Consider the following 18,241-nt stretch of genomic DNA (forward strand, 5'->3'; position numbering starts at 1 on the left):
GCACAATGACGATACCAACTACAAACACCCAAAAATCTTCGTAACTGGCGAACAGATTTCGGCAAAAGATAGCCATGAATTTGAACTTTGTCAGGACCTAGTTGAATGGTGCTATGACCCATTATATGTCTCAGGCATTTTACCTATTTTTGCAACAATTTCCTCTTTTCAATATTAATAGCAAAATTGGGTTTGCAATTCCAGGCAATAGTCGGAAATGTTCATTAAAAGTCCCCGAATGAATTAACAGATCAAAAATGAAGTCACTTTACCGAATTAATCGGCACATGGTTTAGGACGCATTGCGTAAGAAAACGGCGTTGTCACAAATTAATGTAATGAGCCGGCACTGTAAAGGCCCTTTCGAATTTTCGTCTAACAATATTTGGCAAGGTTTGTGATATACACAGCCCTCGGTAATCTACTCAATATTCCATCAATACGGTCTTCAACCCTAACGCTGTTCGGTTTTTGATATCTTAACTGATGACTACTATAGCAGCTAAAGACCTTTGGTTTTCTTCTGTAAATCCTAGAGGGATGTTCTATTAAATTGTACAAAGAGAAGCTTTTCTACTGCAGGTGATAGGTTAACAGGTTAATAGGTTTATTGATACCTTTATCGATGGTACGAGAAATTAGTTAAATCCTACAAAAGACTTCAGCTTTGGAAGAGATTGTATTCAATACGATAGCTTGCTTTTCGCTCAAGGTATAATCAGTAATACAATGCGTTAGTACGTTCCAATTAAAAAGCGGGGATGTGTTCAGATTTTCAAAAAAGATATTTCTGGGGGTAGCAAAGGTTAGAAAAAGTCGGTTCCTAAATATAAAGTTCGTTGCAGGAATATGTAGGAATGTCAAGTCGATTGGTCAATTGCAAGATCGCGTGTCTCTAAAAATCCAGACTCGAGTCTTGATCCCCTAATTGAATTTTAAGCTTGTGGCACAGAATTTCCAACTCAACTACTTGAGCCTTACGATAGCATCTCTAGTACTCCTTTGAAGCTTCTCCTACATACGATAACTGAAGATGGCCACATAAAACTTCAAAGTTTCCACGTAAACTTCGCATAATTACAATTTGAGTTCCATACAGAATATTATCAGCTATCAAATCTTCTTTTTCATTGCCACTAAATTTTAAATGCCAACTGGAAATAATGTTAGATACTTTATCTGGATTTAAATCGTAACGTGAACTGACAAATTATCAAAATTTGACAGACGTTAAACTGTATTTATATTCAAAGCGCCCAATTCCGATTTAAGAGCTTCTATAATGAGAGACTGCATCATTCACGTTTCATCACGTTATTGCCAGGCAATTGTGATAGTGTGGCCTATATATTCGCTTTAAATCGTAAATTGAACTAAAATTTTTATTTCAAAATATAAAGCCACGTCTCATTAGTACTACCAGTTTTTGTGTTTGTAACATCTGATGCCAAGGTAACAGTTTTAGTTTATTTTTAAAATTTTAACATCTATAAGAAAAAAAAAAACTTAAGATCAACATAAAACGTACACCGGCATTTCACTAAGCCTCAAATTAAGATAAAGCGATATTTATTGATGAATGAATACGTGCTTATTTATACATTATTAATAGCGACAAAATTAATAGTGAAAATCAAATATAAATAAATATTTTGGTTCAATTTGCATTGTATTGTACAAGACTCGAATAGCTTAGCAGTTAGTTATGCAATGTAATGCTTTTAACCTTATTAACAGACAAAACGGGCAGATCAAGTAAGTGGTTATGAGGGTTGAACATTTTACATATTACCCGAAACAGAAAAACTCATAATTAATTCGGCATTTTGGTAGGTGTAAGAACACAAAGTGTCTTGAGGTACTACTAAGGATGTGAATGTCTACTTTTATTAGCTTAAAGACGAAGGTTACGCCCAACATTTAACGCCTTAAGTTTCCGAGAACCACTTTCGTAAGGAGGAAAAATAAAACTGCTCTTTCAAATCGATGGGTGAGTGAGAGTGATCTTTTTTCAAACAAACCTTTAAAATATCTGTAGGGGAGAAAAGCAAAATAATAGAAAATAGCAGATGGATACCATCAGAACCAGAGTAGTAAGAAGGTTTTCAATAACTATAACTATTTCTATCGGGTAATTGTTAGACGAAATATTTGAACATTGATAGCCTTCATCAAAAAAATCCGCGAAAAGGTCAGTTATTACAGACGCTTCGGATGATTTTGAAAATTCCCAAGAGAGGAAATCATCCTACTTTTCCTTACAATGTACGAATTTAAAGAAGTCCTTAGGACTTTTAAGAAGGTTGCTTTAATAAATTTACAATAACAAGTTGCCTTATAATCCCATCTAGCGCTAGAGTAACACATATAATCACTATTCCAAATATTACGACTAAATTTTTGAAAAAGCCTTCTTTTTTATTATGGACCATCTGGAAATCCTTGGTATACCAACTAGGAGAAACCGACGTGTGACAAGACTTAAATGGTGCCGAGACGGAAGTTGCGGAAAAAACTAGGCAATTCACAGCCAGCAACAACGGCGGACGAGGCCTATCTTCAGGCGAAACAAGGTAAAGAGTGTTAGTATTCCAGAAAAGCTAAGTCAAGCAGTAACATTAAAGATGTTATTAAGCTGGCAAAGACGTAACCCCTGGACACCATCGAAGAACTCTTTGTAAATTAACTGATACGAAAAGGCAATATAATAGCAAACGTTTAGGCAGAGTAAAATTGCTTAGCTCCAGCAACTTATCATTGAGTTTCAGGCAACAAGTAATATATTGGTCGAAGGCAATTGCTCTAAGTAAATCGCAATATCAGACGCTGGAAGAATGTAAGAACAGACTTCCTCGCAGGTACCATCATCAACTAATGAAAGTCCAAACCAGGGTTTGGTAGAACCTCCGTGGTAGACACAATTCTCCATTAGCTCGTTGGCGCCTGACACGTGTACAGGGGCAGTATCAGCATCCAGAGAAGCAAGCCGTCTTCCCGAACTCTTACTAACAATAACGAAACCTGTGTCACCATAACTGGCCACTTCAACCTGTCTCCTAGCAGCTAGTTTATTACACTCAGCTTCGCGATAATTATTCTTCGAAGCTGCTCCTTTCGCAAATTTAGCTCGTCCTGTTGCTCCAGACCACGAATACGCGTCAAAACTAACATTGTCCAACCTGACGACCCAGTCGAGCAGGCTGTTTTTTACATATAGCCAGAACTTGCTTCATTACATCTTACCCTACCATGATTGATTTAGTGCCCTCAAACACAAAGCTACAGAGAATTGCTGATTGAAATCTATATGAACCAAGAATAATATCCCAGTAGGTTTGCTCCATGCAAGAGAGTTTCGTAATAAAACCATATTTAACATAAAGAAGTTGATATTCGAAACCTATAATGCGGTATTACATCATTAATCGGATGTGACTGTAAAATTCCGTTTATGTGTTTCTTTGCAATTTTTGGGTTAACACCAATGTTATGGCTGTAATGAGTTAATATACATACGTTGTACACACATTATAAAGCACAGAACAAGATGAACACTCAAGAAATTCTAAGTTTGTCGTTAAAAAATCTAAAGACGAAACTTAGCGAATTAGTTTTACTGTCCTCCCGCCAACGGGGAGAAAAGTTATTTCACATTAAAAGATGTTGAACATTCATTAACGTCATTTAACGGATCCAATCACACTGAAGACAGTAAGTGTACATTAGATTTTGAAGTTAATGCAAAAGCAGTGAATTGGAATGACTTGTAAAAGTTCATATATGCCAAAAAATTATTGAAAAGAACAACTAGTTTGTTCAGTCTTCCTTAATAAAGTTTAAAAAGTTTCACACTATCCAAGAAGTTTCTAATTAAAGAATTTAGAATAAAAATTCCATCCATTTCCAAACACAAGGCACAGTACGGCGAAACACCGCAAGAAAAAGGACAAGCCTTATGTAAGTACGTTGATGGAGATGAAACCAATTGAGTTTCACGAAGAAACCTTCATTCAATATTTTTCGGACGATGTCCCTGACTACGCAGGAAAAAATCATTCTGAATCAGGCTAAACACATAGATGATTTAAGAGGGAAAGAGAGAGAGAGACGGTGTATGAACAAATTCGTAGCACAACAGAAACGTCAACTGCTAAACCAGTGTTAGCGAAAAAACGTCTACATAATAAACGCGCAATTTATTTTCCAAACAAATGCTTCAAATTTATTGTTACTGTTAATGTAAGTAATATCGATATCGAAGTGAAATTTTATGTAGTAGAATATTTTGCGTATCCACCGTCTATAGGCAATGTAGTTTTGGAATAAGTATATATAATTGTAACTTCAGATAAAGCAAAATTTTGTTGAAAAACAACGAGAAATAGAACATCAACACAATAGCCTGAGTAGCCGAAGGCGAGGAAACTCGACTAGCAAGTCAATGATCGTGGGTTCGAATCTCAAGTGTCGTAGAGTTTTTAATAAAAAGCCGATAGCCTTAGATTCTAGTGCTTTTATGAGTTAACTGTGAGAATTTATTTCGAAATTAATATATTTTTTATTAATAATATTTTAAATTTACTAGTATACGTTTTTATTTTCATTTAACGTCAACGTTAACACATTTTGATTCATTCATTCAGTCAACAATCAAGACAATCTTTTCTTTTTTCTCTTAAATCTTAATCTTTTCTCTGAATCTTAAACGACAGCCAGGTACTCCGGGAATAATTTCGTCAAACTGTATTTGCATTTTGCGCGAACGGCTAAGTTTTAAAGATAAGAAACAAAAATCAGAGATACGCATTAAATTTTCTTTTTCTTTGTTGAACACTACATGGCGACAGTGACAAAACGCTTAATTGAATTTATAATTGATCAAATTTGAATCTTGTAAATTGACAGTACTTTGCCAAAATCGGTCAATTCAAAAAAATTTTTTTTCCAATCCTAATTTCCAGTTGAAAGAAAGATCGATTTATATAAGACGAAAGATGGCTCGTTCCAAGCAAACGGCCTGTAAATAAACTGGGGGGAAAATCTACCGCAAACAATTGAGCGCAAAGACCATTGGTTGGGACCCTCAGTGGTGTCAAGAAGTCTCATCCTTATCGCCCCGTGCAAGAGTCTAGTGAATTTTTGATTTCCAAATTGCCTCTCCAACGTTTAGCGCGCCGAAACGCGCAGGATCTCATAACATACAAATTTCCATTATTAATACAATACAATTAATTAATACAATACAATAACAAGACGTGAAGAGTTTAAAAGGAAAATATCCACTACTCAATAACAAAATGGGGCCCCAAATTCAGTTTAACCAAGTAACATTAATATCTCTCAGTACATACTTATAATGTAATATATTTCATAATCCAATACAATTTGTCTATGTTAAAACATATCTCTGACCAAGATATATATTCTAGTTATCTCTACAGAATAATATTTACATAAAATGTATAAGCACAAAAAGAAAAAAGCAATTCTTTAATTAATATATAGATGAAAGTATTCACCCAAACATGGTAATATTAACAGATAAAATGTATAAATATCAAAATTAGAGTATCCAGGACTATGGAAGTATAAAACATAAAATCAAATTAAGACATCATACACACCGTGTTTAAGATTAACAAGCAGTTTAACAACCATGTTAAGGAAAAACTTAAAACGACCAGGACAATAGAGATCTACAAATTTTTTTAATATATATAGAGTTTAATCTTAGACTTTATTTCTCTGGCTAAATTATTTACAATAATAATACAGATATATATATCTTTTCATACAGAATGTAACATATACATATATGTATATATCTTACGTTTGAATTGACAAGTAATTCCGTTTACAACTGCCAAAAAAATGCCCAAAGGCACAACATAATACAGGTTAAAATTACACGTTAGCATGTGAACGTTAGCATGTGAACTGCGAGTATCCTTCTTATCCATTAAAGCTAAATAACACTGTGCTAAGATAAGTACCACGGATTATTTTCTATACAATGTGAAATTGTTTCTCACTTCTATTACAGTTCGACGCAACTACCACGGATTATTTTCTATACAAGATGAAATTGTTTCTCACTTCTATTACAGTTCGACGCAGCTACCACGGATTATTTACTATACAATTTGCAATTATTTCTCATTTCTATTACAGTTCGACGCAACTACCACGAAATATTTACTATACAATATGTAGCGATGTAACAATAAGATTGTAAACTTTGACCAAAACCACACCATTTTTAGAAATAAGTTAGACTGAATGTAATGAAAAGGAGAAGTAAAAAGTTATTATAAGTTAAAAAGATAAATTCGCTTTTCTAATAAGGCAAGTTGTTTCCCCAAGATGAGCATATTGGTTTGCTTTCAAGAGACCGAAGAGGACGCCGTATAAACCTAAAAGAACATCTAAAATTGTCAATCTTTTGGAAGCCGACGATGAAATGTTCAGCAGATAAGCTAGTACTACTTGACAGACTTCACTTACCCTGTTGTATCTTTTCTCTAGGAAGTTATCTTGGCTATTGTTTAGTAATAAGTTTGACGATGTCGCGTCCGGATTGACAGTCTTTAAAGGTTTTCTCATAATGCACTCGAAGAATTAGGCTATCATTTAATATCCCCTGATTGATTTTAGTTTCTTTGATATAGGGACTATTTTCATATTTGGAGCACCTTGCAGAATAAATTATATTTGTGTTGGTAAGATTACAATACAAATTAAGATCAGCCAACACGTCAACAAAAGGGATTACTCATAGTCTCTGAAAAAGATGAATTAACGCGCCTTGTAAGCAATGTTTGCCTAATAAGCCTCAGAAGCGGGGCTACAACCTATTCGTTTTATGTAGTCTCATGGGATACGCATTTTGTTTCGAACTGTATTCCGGACAAAAATACAAAACCAATAGGCTAGCAGGTGAGCCAGGTGTGGGAGTCATTAATAATGCTGTTTTACTATTAGCCGGAATGATGTCAAGAAAGGAAGATCATTTGTGTTATGTTGTCTAGTTATATAAGCGCGCAACCCGTAGACAACAACATCTCGCGATATGATAAAATTATACACATCAAAATTTAGTGACCCCATAGCGGTGGACACCCAGCTAACGATTAAAAATTTCGCTGCAATTATAGACGACCTACTAGGAAGTTGTACATTAACAAAAATCAGTGGAATTTTTATATGAAAAACTGCCATGAAGTTGTATATCAACCAAAATCAATAGAATTTTTATAAGAAAAACTGCTTCCTCTCTGATACAACTGCTTTTTTATATCGAAAATCTTCCGTGGGCTCTTGTCAAACTCGTTCTCTCTGATAAAATTGAAACTGTGTCTTCCATACATTTATATCTGTACAATTTTTGTCGTTTTGCTTAGAATAAAGATAATGTTTTTATTTACAAGAACATTTCTTAATGTTTTTTTACTACTAGTCTTATTTTATTCTTATAATTTCAATTAAAACATTAGGCTTACTCCTGGCATGTAGGCGAGTAAGCGTATAAAACTGAAAATGATTCTCAATAATTGTTTAAGTATTTGTATAAAAATTTGGCAGTGTAGGAGAGTAAGCGTATAAAAATTTGGTCATGTAGGAGAGTAAGCGTATAAAACTGAAAATGATAAGTACTTATAGTCAAAAATAAGTTTCTATGAAATTGGATCTGTCCGACAGATTTTAAAGATCCTTAAGATAATCAGGATTAATTTTGCTCAATTTGGTGAGGCTCCATTTAAACCAATCCAACTTAATGTTCCATAAAAACAAAACTTCAATTTCTCACTTAACAGATGTTCAACATCGATTCGTCACACGACCAGAAAAGTATATTGTACGACCAAAAAGTATATTGTACGACCAGAAAAGTATATTGTACGACCAAAAAGTATATTGTACGACCAGAAAAGTATATTGTACGACCAAAAATCAGGAAGACCAGTTAATTTGTTTTTAGTTTTTTGATTTATATAATGTAAGACGTGCTGTTGTGTTTGATATGTGTGTATTTCCTAACATTATTTAAATTTCATATTTTTATGTGAAATTGTCTCTGCTTAGTTATAAAATGTAATTTAACAAAGAAAAATTGTATATCTTTCAAAGACACAGACCTCAAAAATGATGGCTACCACCATTTCAGTAAAAATTTGTATGTCCTTTACGTTGTCACAGGTACGGCACTCCCTCTGGTAGTTGAACGATTCTTCACCCAGTTACAGAACTGTTATATGAGCCAAAATTTAGTAGCCATTTGTAGGTGGTTTTTTGATCATAAGTTATGCAAGTGTGGTTAGTAGTAATTTTGTAGAAGGTATTAGTGCAGTTAGTAGTCATTTTGTAGATGGTATTTTGATCATAATTCATGCAAGTGTGGGTTTCATAAGATATACTTTCTATTGCCCCGTTTTCCTTTTCGAGATGCGAACTTATAAAAATTATCGTAGGGCGGGATTCTAAATTATCTACCATGTTTATAATAACCCTCATTTATAAATAAGCAACTTAATAGTCGACCAATTTAATAAAATTGTTGCATACACGTCAACTCCTTGTTACGTCAATAACAAAACATGTCTTTAGGGGAGATCCTTGATTCAAGTCTATCGACAAATGCACAGAAATCTAATAAATCTACAAGGACGCGATCAAGATAACACGCATTCTGCAGTTTTTTATGTAAATAATAAACTAACCGCAATACTTATATAAAAATTTAAACTTTAATCTGCTTATGACATCGTATGAACATTGGACATAACTTGAGTAACCAGCTTGGAAACTCTTTTAAGAAATTTACTAAATACTTTACATATCAAATTTTGTTGATGTCCCCTATTTTGCCTAATTGGACTTCAAAATGTGCTTATGTAGTTTCAATTTTCTAGCCGAATTCTAAACCGGCTTTAAACATGGCTGGCTTCGTCGGCTTCTATATACAATCTACGCAACTTCTTATACTTACTATAAACCAGGCAAGGCGGCCACATATAAACGAACACAAATTTTATCCAGTAGTGCATATGATGAGCGATAACTTTTATATAATTTGTGAAAGCCCAAAAGAAAATGAAAGTCTATAAAAAACAATTCAAATATAATAAATTGGATCAAACCATGAGCATATGTAAATAAAAGGAATAATGAGCTTTTACTTATTCTCGCTAAAAGCTCTTCAAAACCCTTTGTTTTATTCATTCCATCGGAACGCTCCAAATGCTTATATACACAACATCAGTGGGCCAAGAGCTGCTCTGTGTAATCAAAGGAGGACTCTACCTCATCTTCGCTGTTTATATTCTGCAATTGCAATTCAAATTGATCAGTCGCCATTAAGCATATAACAATCAGGAAACGTTCATTGCAATGAAAAGTATAAACACTCAATTGTTGATAGGGCCAAGCAACAATTTTTTCATCGGCTTCTAGCTAATCGTCATTATTAAAGCCAGAAGCAATTTCTAGAGATAATTGCTGGGCCGCTTGCGATTTTTCCAACAAATTTTGCATAAAATCACGTGCAGTATTCTGACAATATGCAAGCGAAAAACATTACATTCACTATATAGTACAAAACTTTTCGTTTATGTTTTGGGTTTATTCTCAATTTATAAACAACCGTTTAGTTGCGTTTCGGTTTATTCTCAATTCATACACAACCATTTAGTTGCGTTTCGGTTTATTCTTAATTTATAAACACAACCATTTAGTTAAGTTTCGGTTTATTCTCAATTTATAAACAACCATTTAGTTGCGTTTCGGTTTATTCTCAATTTATAAACACAACCATTAAGTTTTGTTTCCGTTTATTCTCAATTGATAAACAACCATTTAGTTGCGTTTCGGTTTATTCTCAATTTATAAACAACCATTTAGTTGTGTTTTGGTTTATTCTCAAACACAACCATTTAGTTGCGCCTCGTTTCATCCTTAATTTATAAACATAACTATTTGGTTGCGCTATACCATAATCAGCTATTTTCCCAAGAAAAAATATTAAATTATATAGGAAAAGATGTAAAAATTATTTTAATTTAACAGATAAAAGTGCCGGCGGCGTTGCAATTTAACCGTTTATTCCTGCTTTGCCTTTTTAACAGATTAACTACTGCGTTGCTTAATTTGATAATAAAAACAAAAATTATGGCGGTCTACTTTTAGGCTAACTTGTAAAATCAAATAAGTTTAGTTCGCGTATTTTCCAAAACACTAAACATCTAATATTTTTACATAAAATGTTGAACTCATTCTATATGTAGGCCTAGCCTGCGTGGGCGATTCATCGCCACGCCTTGTTAAATATAATCGATTTATTCAATTTATAAACAACGATTAGAAGTATAGCCGACATTTTAACGTGCGCAGCGCTTAATAACTCACTCTTTATAATTATGTATTAATTATTTTCCTTTTTCTAGCTTTTTCCTCGAGAAAAATATGGTATCATAATTTTTGCATATAATGGGTCAAAAAAGCGGAGATTCCAGTTTTGTATGTGTTCAATTATTACAAACTTTGAATATTCTTTTCGAAAATATACGTAATAAAACTTCATTATGTAGGTTGATGCTAACTTAGTGAAACATTATAATAATTATTGATAGCTTCTTATTTTATTCTTAGATTATTTGTTAAGTAACAATCAAGTAAACTCAATAATCGTGCATAAAGTTGACTTTTCTTTTTTTTTCTTTCCCGTTGATAGAAAAAGTTCGCCACCGCTGATTATAGGAAAATAATTATCTGATCTAGAGCATATCTAGTTACTTAAGGCAAAAATCTTATTTATTCTGACGAACAGAAAATTATGATCTACTTGCTTGCCATTCCTGAAAGAAAAACTTTAAAAGGACTCAATGATCACAAAAATCTATCCATCTAAAAGATCTACAAAGTCTTGCTCTAAACGCAAGGCTTTCTCCGTTCTGCGGTTTCACGGTTTTCCGCCTGGGTAACGCTTTGAGGTGCTGTGGTGTGCTTAGGTGTGCGCTCAAACAAGAGACAGCTGCATTTCCTTATTCGCTTATATTTTAACCATTAGTCAATGGTTCCAAAGGTTTACAAAAATGTAAGAAGGTATGCAAGTAAAGGTGTGAAAATATTGTGAAAATGGCAAGACAAATCAGTTCAAAGTAGAGTAAAAAGCATAGAGATCCCCTAAAGTTTTATCTTCAATAAGTATATAACGATCTTGTCGATTTGTAAAATAATCATTTGACAGGTTGGCTCCTGATATAAGTACAGCATCGTCACATAAATATATTTTCATATACTGCAAACCTAATAGTTCATTCCAACGTGGCGGTATCCAACGTTTAGAGATTGTCATCATTATAAACGTACATAGTATAATGTTATGTTGCACCCAATCTATTTTTAATGAAAAAAAGAATTTTTAGCGATATATATGAGAAAGGAGATCGTTGGAGTAGTTACGATCCCGCCAATCATCGCGAAATTATAGAAGAATATGAGAAGGTGGAAGAAGCTAAACGTCAATTAAAAGCCGAAAAATTAAAGAATGGTTAGTAGAAGCCTTCAACACTTTTAATCCTATATACATTGCCAGAAACTGTGTATTAAATTAGATCCTGATGCGGAAATATCTCGCATGGGAGGCTCATGGTAAGGGGGTCGATGTTCATTTATTGGCTGAGCCTACCAAGCTGGAGCTATTACAAAAGGAATACGAGAAAAAGAAGCAACAGTTCAAATCAAGTGTAAGAATAGTTTTAGTTTAATCATTCACAACGTAGCGGCTTTTGGAGATTGTTTTGAAAAATCTCCTACTAACCATATGAGATCCAAAAAATATAATAACGGACATATTAGCCATTGGGATTTTCTCTCATGAACAGTGCTTCTACTAGTGCTATATGACTTTACTCTTTTTATCTTAAAAATTTGTACCACTGTATAACTTTGTTTTACCGTGCAATAATATATTTTATATTTTTTCAGACGAAGGAACACATTGTGGAAAAGTATGGTGGTGAAGAACATTGCAAGCACCACCTAAATCGCTACTGTTGGCCCAAACCGAAGGTTACATAGAATATTCGCGTAGCAACAATATCAATATGTGTCGACAAAATATTAAATTAATAGTTTTCAGCATCATTTGTCGTTTCTTCGGATCTACTGCAGAACGCTCGCTAGCAAAACAAATTTTCGCAGAGCAACAAGAAGAAGACCTGTACATACAAACTTAATCGTTGTTCGTTTGAATCCATATTTAAAAAATATATTAACTTTTATGAGAAAATGGAAAAATAGTCTTATTTTTATTTATTAATTAATGTTATTAATTAAAAAATAAAAAATGAATATTAAGGCCAAAAGTAATTTAATTATCTTATCTTAATGTTATTAATTAAAAAATGAAAAATGGATATTAAGGCCAAAAGTAATTTAATTATCTTGAGTATTAACTGTTCCTTCAGCTAGTGTTGGTGGGTCAGACAACGTTGCCGGCAAATGACCGAGGTAGGCATCATTATCGATGCAGTAATTTATGATCATGCGCCAATGAGGATCAAAAAAGAGTGTGTCGGTGTTGCCGTATATCATAAGCAAACAACGAGGCCGAGAAATTGCGAGTTTGGTTGATCTTTCGTTTCGTATGAATCCTAATCCATGGTGCATATCGTCAAATATATGCTCCTTGCTTGATCTCACTCCTGAGATTAATATTATATCGCGTTCCTAAAAACAACCAAGCGAAATCAACATTAATATTAATTCAAACTATAATTTTACGAAGGTTATACCTGTCCTTGGAACTTCTCCACAATACCAATTTTAGGCATCGCTACGTCGGCATCATCAAAAAGATATCGCAAATGGTTAGCTTGTTTTATGAACGGTCTTATAATGCCAATCGATTCAGCTTTAATGTTATTACGATACAAATATATATTATATTTCAAGCACTTGTATGAATATATGGAGAGAATTAATATCAAATTTTTCAAAATAGGGGAAAATCGAATGCCACGCCTATAAAAATTATATAAAACTATTCAGGAGACGTACAAGGGGAGATGAATGCATATTTTTTATACATTTATATATACAAGATTATATATTATATTTCAAGCACTTGTATGAATATATGGAAAGAATTAATATCAAATTTTTCAAAATAGGGTAAAATCGAATACCACGCCTATAAAAATTGTATCTGTCGGACGATGTCGCTGTCCACCATATGATGCGTAAAATGAGTAAAATATTTCGTACGCTCGGTGAAACGCTTTGTGGACCTCCTCTTTAGGAAACGCCGGGTTCAGATTCAGCGAGGAAAGGATCCAGCCGTCCAAAAGCTGCTTTGTGATTAGTCAGCCGTTCTCAATCTCGCAGGCATCTTCCTTTGACTGGCTTAGGTCAGCCAGACATGCCTGACACTGCAGCTGCTCACCGATGTACCTGGCCATGGCATATCCTGTAAGCAGCCGTAGGTAGCCTTCCTCTATCGCGGTCATAGGTTAAAAATTTGTCGCTGTAGACCTCGGCATCGGCGTCATATGGCTCGAAATCTTCTTCTTCGCGGGTTGTGGCCGCGTATTTCATCTTGTTGATGAGGCTGCAGTCGCCGTCGGACGTAAAGCCGCGGGATCATTCTGACATGATGAACTCCATCAATTTTCTCAATATTTCCACAGTTTCCAATGGCGGCCTGGTTTTCCTCCTCAGTCCGACCGCCAAGTTGGGGAAGGCCTTTTCCAATGAATCCTGGCTTACCCTGAATGGTTTCCAAATTTCGTCAAGGTAATCCGACAACAGTTCGCTTATTACATCGACGAAAGTCTTCATGGTCTCACGGGTGTCGTTGGCAAGCGCGTCCCTCTTTAAAAACTGTCTGAAATACTCCTCCAACTCTTTCAGCTTATTTTGTGTCTCCGCCCAGTTCTTTATATTTATTGGCACCCGATGGAACACGTCCACGATTTTCGTTATACTCCTAGTGAGTTCGCATATTTTATTCGCCAGGGAGCACTTTAGCATTGATTGCTCCGTGGGTTTACGACACCACAGCAGGCCGGAAAAAAATCAAATGTTGCGTACGTGCCATAGGGTGCGTTGCGAACTGGGATGGCTGCCCTTAGGGCCCAGAACCGCGATTTGGTACAGCGCGCCTTCGTCATTACTGAGATTAAGTCTTTCGTGTCGCCCTCGACAGGTAATTGGTTTCTGGAAATTTCACTGTTGAATGCAGCCACGATATGGTAATCGAAGTTGAGACGAATCTGGTGTCTGCTGCCATCGCGTGGTTTTCTATTATAAACACCATCTAGAAATTTCTTCGACTTTCTTACACTAACCCCACCTCGATCGCACACGAAAGGCCTAACGTCGAGGCCAATATTCTCGGCAAGTTTGAATATGTCATTTAACATTTTGCGTTCGTTAAAGTTGAGGGAGGTGCAGCGAGGGTACCAATCTAAAATTATATTAAATTCTGTTAACAGCCTCCTCGCTGCAAATACAATGACGGCGTCATGTTGCGAGGTCTTCGAACATTCCTCGTGTGTATATGAGCAACGGTCCTCTGGTCCCGGTATGGAGACGGTCCTCTGCCCGCGAATATATAGTTTTTCGATTTGTGTAGACCTCGTCACAGCACACTTGTACGATTCTGTCGCGGGCAGTTAAGTTTTCTACGAACTTTCTAGCTTCTCCCTGGTGTTCTCCCCTGCTTCAGGGCCACTAGCGGCATCAGCCATGTTGATGCCCACTGCTTCCGGGCTCACACCACGCCGCCGTTTTTTCTGCGCAGACGCGGCGGCCGCAGAAGTAGACGTCTACGATCGACGCGAAATCACTTAGTTCGACGTAGTTCGTTTTTCCCTTTGATGTTGGCGGGGCGGCATCAGCCAGATTGATGTCCACTGCTTCAGGCCTCGCTACACGCCGCCGTTTTTTCTGCGCAGGCGCGGCGGCCCGTATGACCTCGACGGCCCGACTATATTGAAGTTCTTCGTCGAAGATTTCGTCGAGGTGGACAATCCTGTAGAGCTTTCATCAACCTCTAAAAAACAGTGCTGCGGAACGGAACACTTTGCAGCTATCATCAACCTGCAAAGGTTCCTTTAAAGAAAACGACTTATTTTAAATTTAGAAATTATAATAATTATAATTTATATTTACCTTACACTAACTAATGTTATACTGTAAGAAGCGAAATTTATTTGAAATTTATTGAAATATGTGTTTAAACTTTTAACAGACAAATAAGAGGCGCTACGTTGGAAGAATGGAAGAGATGGTGAGAAAAGCCACAAGTTTCTCTTTTGGCAGTAATCTGTCAAATTGTAAACCTTTCAAATACAAAGCGTACGCCATGAAATTTGTGTAGTGATGACAAACTTGACAAATGTCCTCCTAAGTTGTCTTTTTATCATTCAAAAATATTTTTATTTCTTGATGTAACGCCTGCGTCCGATAGATAGTGAGAATCCGTTTTCTCCACCATAGCTCTATACAAGACACTTCCTCAATTGTGTTTTGTCCATTTTAAGCCTAAGGTCATTTATCAAATCTCAGCAAATCCTTCATCATTTTTCATTCTTCCGAACTTTCCCGTAATCTACAAACGCCGATTCCCAATATAAAAAAGCTAAGTATTGTATTGCAACTGCATTGCCACCTCTAAGATCGTCAAAATTTAATACAAAAAACGTTATAACGCATTTGTAGCTTAACAACACTAATGAAAAGGAAAGAAAACAAAAAGAGTTACTTAACGGCAATTTTCATTTTCGCGATCTCCATTCGTAAGTTTTAATCTGCTCGAAAAGACCGCACAAAAAATGTTATTTTCTAAGAAACAAGAGGAAAAAATCCATTTGATGAAAAAAGTCATATTCATGTGAAATTATTTAAAATGTCGTTTGTGATAAAAACTAACGAGATTACTGAAACAGAAACAGCAGCTCGCGTTTTGTCAAGCAAAGAAAATGGTGTAGGCACGATATCCAGATACGATGGTGATGATATGCAGAAATTAGAGCCCGAAAAAAACAGAGACATTCGAAGATCGTTCTAGATTCCCTGTGCATTTGGAAATTAAATTAGAAACAGTCGTTTCTCGAAGCCCTCTTAACAGCTTACAACACGATTTGAAAGCAACCAAGAAAGGGGACAACGTATCGAACAGTCAGGTTACTATTAACTTCTTTCTGTCTACAAAGTTTTTCTTGTAATTGCTATCTTTAGCTGCAGCTTTTCCCATGTCATACTAATTATGTATCTGGTTGTATTTTTTTGCTGCCTGTCAATTGTTTTTGGGTAAAAACGTTGAAAAAGGCGTGAAAATTAACTATTTTTGCAATACAATCTTTGAGGTCCCAAATTGAGACTGACAATATTTAAATATATAGTTAAATCAATTGATATTTTAGCGGTTTGGGTGCATTGTTTGTTAATCTATCTTTAAAATCGGTTGTTTATTTAAAACCTGTAATATTTTTCTGATATTTTCCAGTATCAACGGGAGGAACTGAGAGCGAGGAGAAATCGTCTTTTAAAGATGAGATAAGATATTGTAACCAAGAACTATGTGCAACCGGTAATGTTCGGATTTTTAGTTGTATCTAGCTTAATATACCGAGAAGCAGAACAAAGACATGAGCAACATCTAAGTTTAACATACCTGATACCATAAGTGGTGTAGGATATAAAAAACCCTTCCAAACAGCCATTGGCACACTCCAGTTTGACATTGAAGGGGAATGCGCTACAACATGTCAATAGATAACATAGATTGCTTCTTCTATGCGATAAAACTTAAAATGGACTTACCGCAAGGAGTTCTGTTCAATATTTTTCTCGTAGAAAGTGGTAAAATTAATGCTTGAAATTATGATTGCCAATAGTCTAGTCTTATTTGCATTTTCTCACTTGGATTTTCTTATTTGGATTTTCTCACTCGGATTTTCTTATTTGGACTTTCTTACTTGGATTTTCTGATTTAACCTCATTTGGGTTTTTTTTTTTAATTATCTAATTTTCGCACGTACAGAGTCGTATTTAAGGATTTGCATTATTTAATTTTTCGCACGTACAGAGTCATACTGAAGGATTTGCATTATCTAATTGTTCGCAAGCACGGAGTCGTATTTAAGGATTTCAATGTTGTTTTTGCATGTGTTCCTTTTTTTTAAACGAATGATAACATTTGAAAACTACCCGAAAATTAGAAATCGTATATCAGTTGCGCCAGCTACGGCGTAATTTAGAAATGGACAATCCGCGAAACATCCAACATTCCAATAGAAAACCACCAAATCGATTCCCAATAATACCCCACAAACATATCACCAATCCAGCGATAATTGAATAATGAATTTCCTCTTTTTTACAGCGTTGGAAACGAGCGCAAAATGTCATTTTAAACAAAAGACATGTGCGAAGGTGATTTTTGCATTTTTTTTTATTAATTTTGAATTTATTAATAGAAATTTTATTTTTTTTCTAGACAAAAAAGAAGCTTGTTCAAGGAACGGGTAGCGCCATGAACGCCGCAACGCCGAGGCAGATCTGCGTCGACGTTTAAGCCGCCCTCAGGGGGCCGGGAGAGGTGAGCGCCGCCTACCAACGAATGCGGACGATTTGCGGCGCCGAGAATCGCCCACGCGTCCTAGGCGGAGGGGCAGGAGAGTTGGGCGCCGTGGAGGGATGCGTCGCACCCAACATATTATAATTCACAAGCATTATTATGCTTAATTTTTTCTTCTTTTTATTGTATTCAACTGTCAAGTAAGAAAACAATTTTTTTTTAAATCTTTTACTCAATTATTGATAAGTTTCCTTTTTTTCAGAATTACAAACAACATCGCCTGAGAGTACATTAAGAAATTTGGAACGTGTGAATATTAAAATGTAATTGTCAATTAGATTGATTATATAAATCGGTACACTATCGTCTGAGAGATATTTTGGTTATAAAGGCTTCAGTGCGTAAGATTTCTATGGAAATTCTGTAATAGACACAATGCTTGGGAATATATTTTTGTGGCTTATGTCGCTCTCATACTCAACTTGTTTTGTTATATAAGTTAGCCATATACGCTCTAAAGTCAACTCTTTCTGAGTTCAGCAAAGCAAGTTATAACCAAGCCGTACAAATAATTATCTCATAATTAACTAAAAAAGTTCCTCTTAAATCGCTTTAAATAAGTTCCATAGTTTTATAAAAACCTTTGTTAACATACATAAA

At 35.2% G+C, this 18,241-nt stretch overlaps 2 protein-coding genes across 2 annotated transcripts; one reads left to right on the forward strand and one right to left on the reverse strand.

Moving 5' to 3' along the window:
• The first annotated feature begins 11,311 nt into the window (after positions 1-11,311).
• On the forward strand, positions 11,312-11,650 carry LOC119640197 (pre-mRNA-splicing factor Slu7-like). Its single transcript, XM_038038037.1, has 2 exons — positions 11,312-11,545; positions 11,610-11,650. Exons 1-2 carry the CDS (start codon positions 11,401-11,403, stop codon positions 11,648-11,650), a joined length of 186 nt encoding a protein of 61 aa, XP_037893965.1. The 5' UTR covers positions 11,312-11,400.
• A 782-nt stretch (positions 11,651-12,432) lies between these two features.
• On the reverse strand, positions 12,433-14,747 carry LOC119640198 (probable RNA helicase armi). The gene is made up of 3 exons (XM_038038038.1): positions 14,690-14,747; positions 12,792-12,910; positions 12,433-12,726 (listed from the first exon to the last, which is right to left on the reverse strand). Exons 1-3 carry the CDS (start codon positions 14,745-14,747, stop codon positions 12,433-12,435), a joined length of 471 nt encoding a protein of 156 aa, XP_037893966.1.
• Between the last annotated feature and the right edge of the window lie 3,494 nt (positions 14,748-18,241).

Source organism: Glossina fuscipes, unplaced genomic scaffold (assembly GCF_014805625.2).
Source record: "Glossina fuscipes isolate IAEA_lab_2018 unplaced genomic scaffold, Yale_Gfus_2 116, whole genome shotgun sequence".
Classification (NCBI taxonomy): Eukaryota; Metazoa; Arthropoda; class Insecta; order Diptera; family Glossinidae; genus Glossina; species Glossina fuscipes.

Bases quoted from the DNA above. Each gene is read 5' to 3' on its own strand.
- LOC119640198 (XM_038038038.1), bottom strand. From the start codon at position 14,747: ATGGCTGATGCCGCTAGTGGCCCTGAAGCAGGGGAGAACACCAGGGAG. The intron at 12,911-14,689 runs GTTCGTAGAAAA...ATAACATTAAAG, and splicing joins CACCAGGGAGAAGCTAGAAA to CTGAATCGATTGGCATTATA. The intron at 12,727-12,791 runs GTATAACCTTCG...GGTTGTTTTTAG, and splicing joins TGGAGAAGTTCCAAGGACAG to GAACGCGATATAATATTAAT.
- LOC119640197 (XM_038038037.1), top strand. From the start codon at position 11,401: ATGAAAAAAAGAATTTTTAGCGATATATATGAGAAAGGAGATCGTTGG. The intron at 11,546-11,609 runs GTTAGTAGAAGC...GTATTAAATTAG, and splicing joins AGCCGAAAAATTAAAGAATG to ATCCTGATGCGGAAATATCT.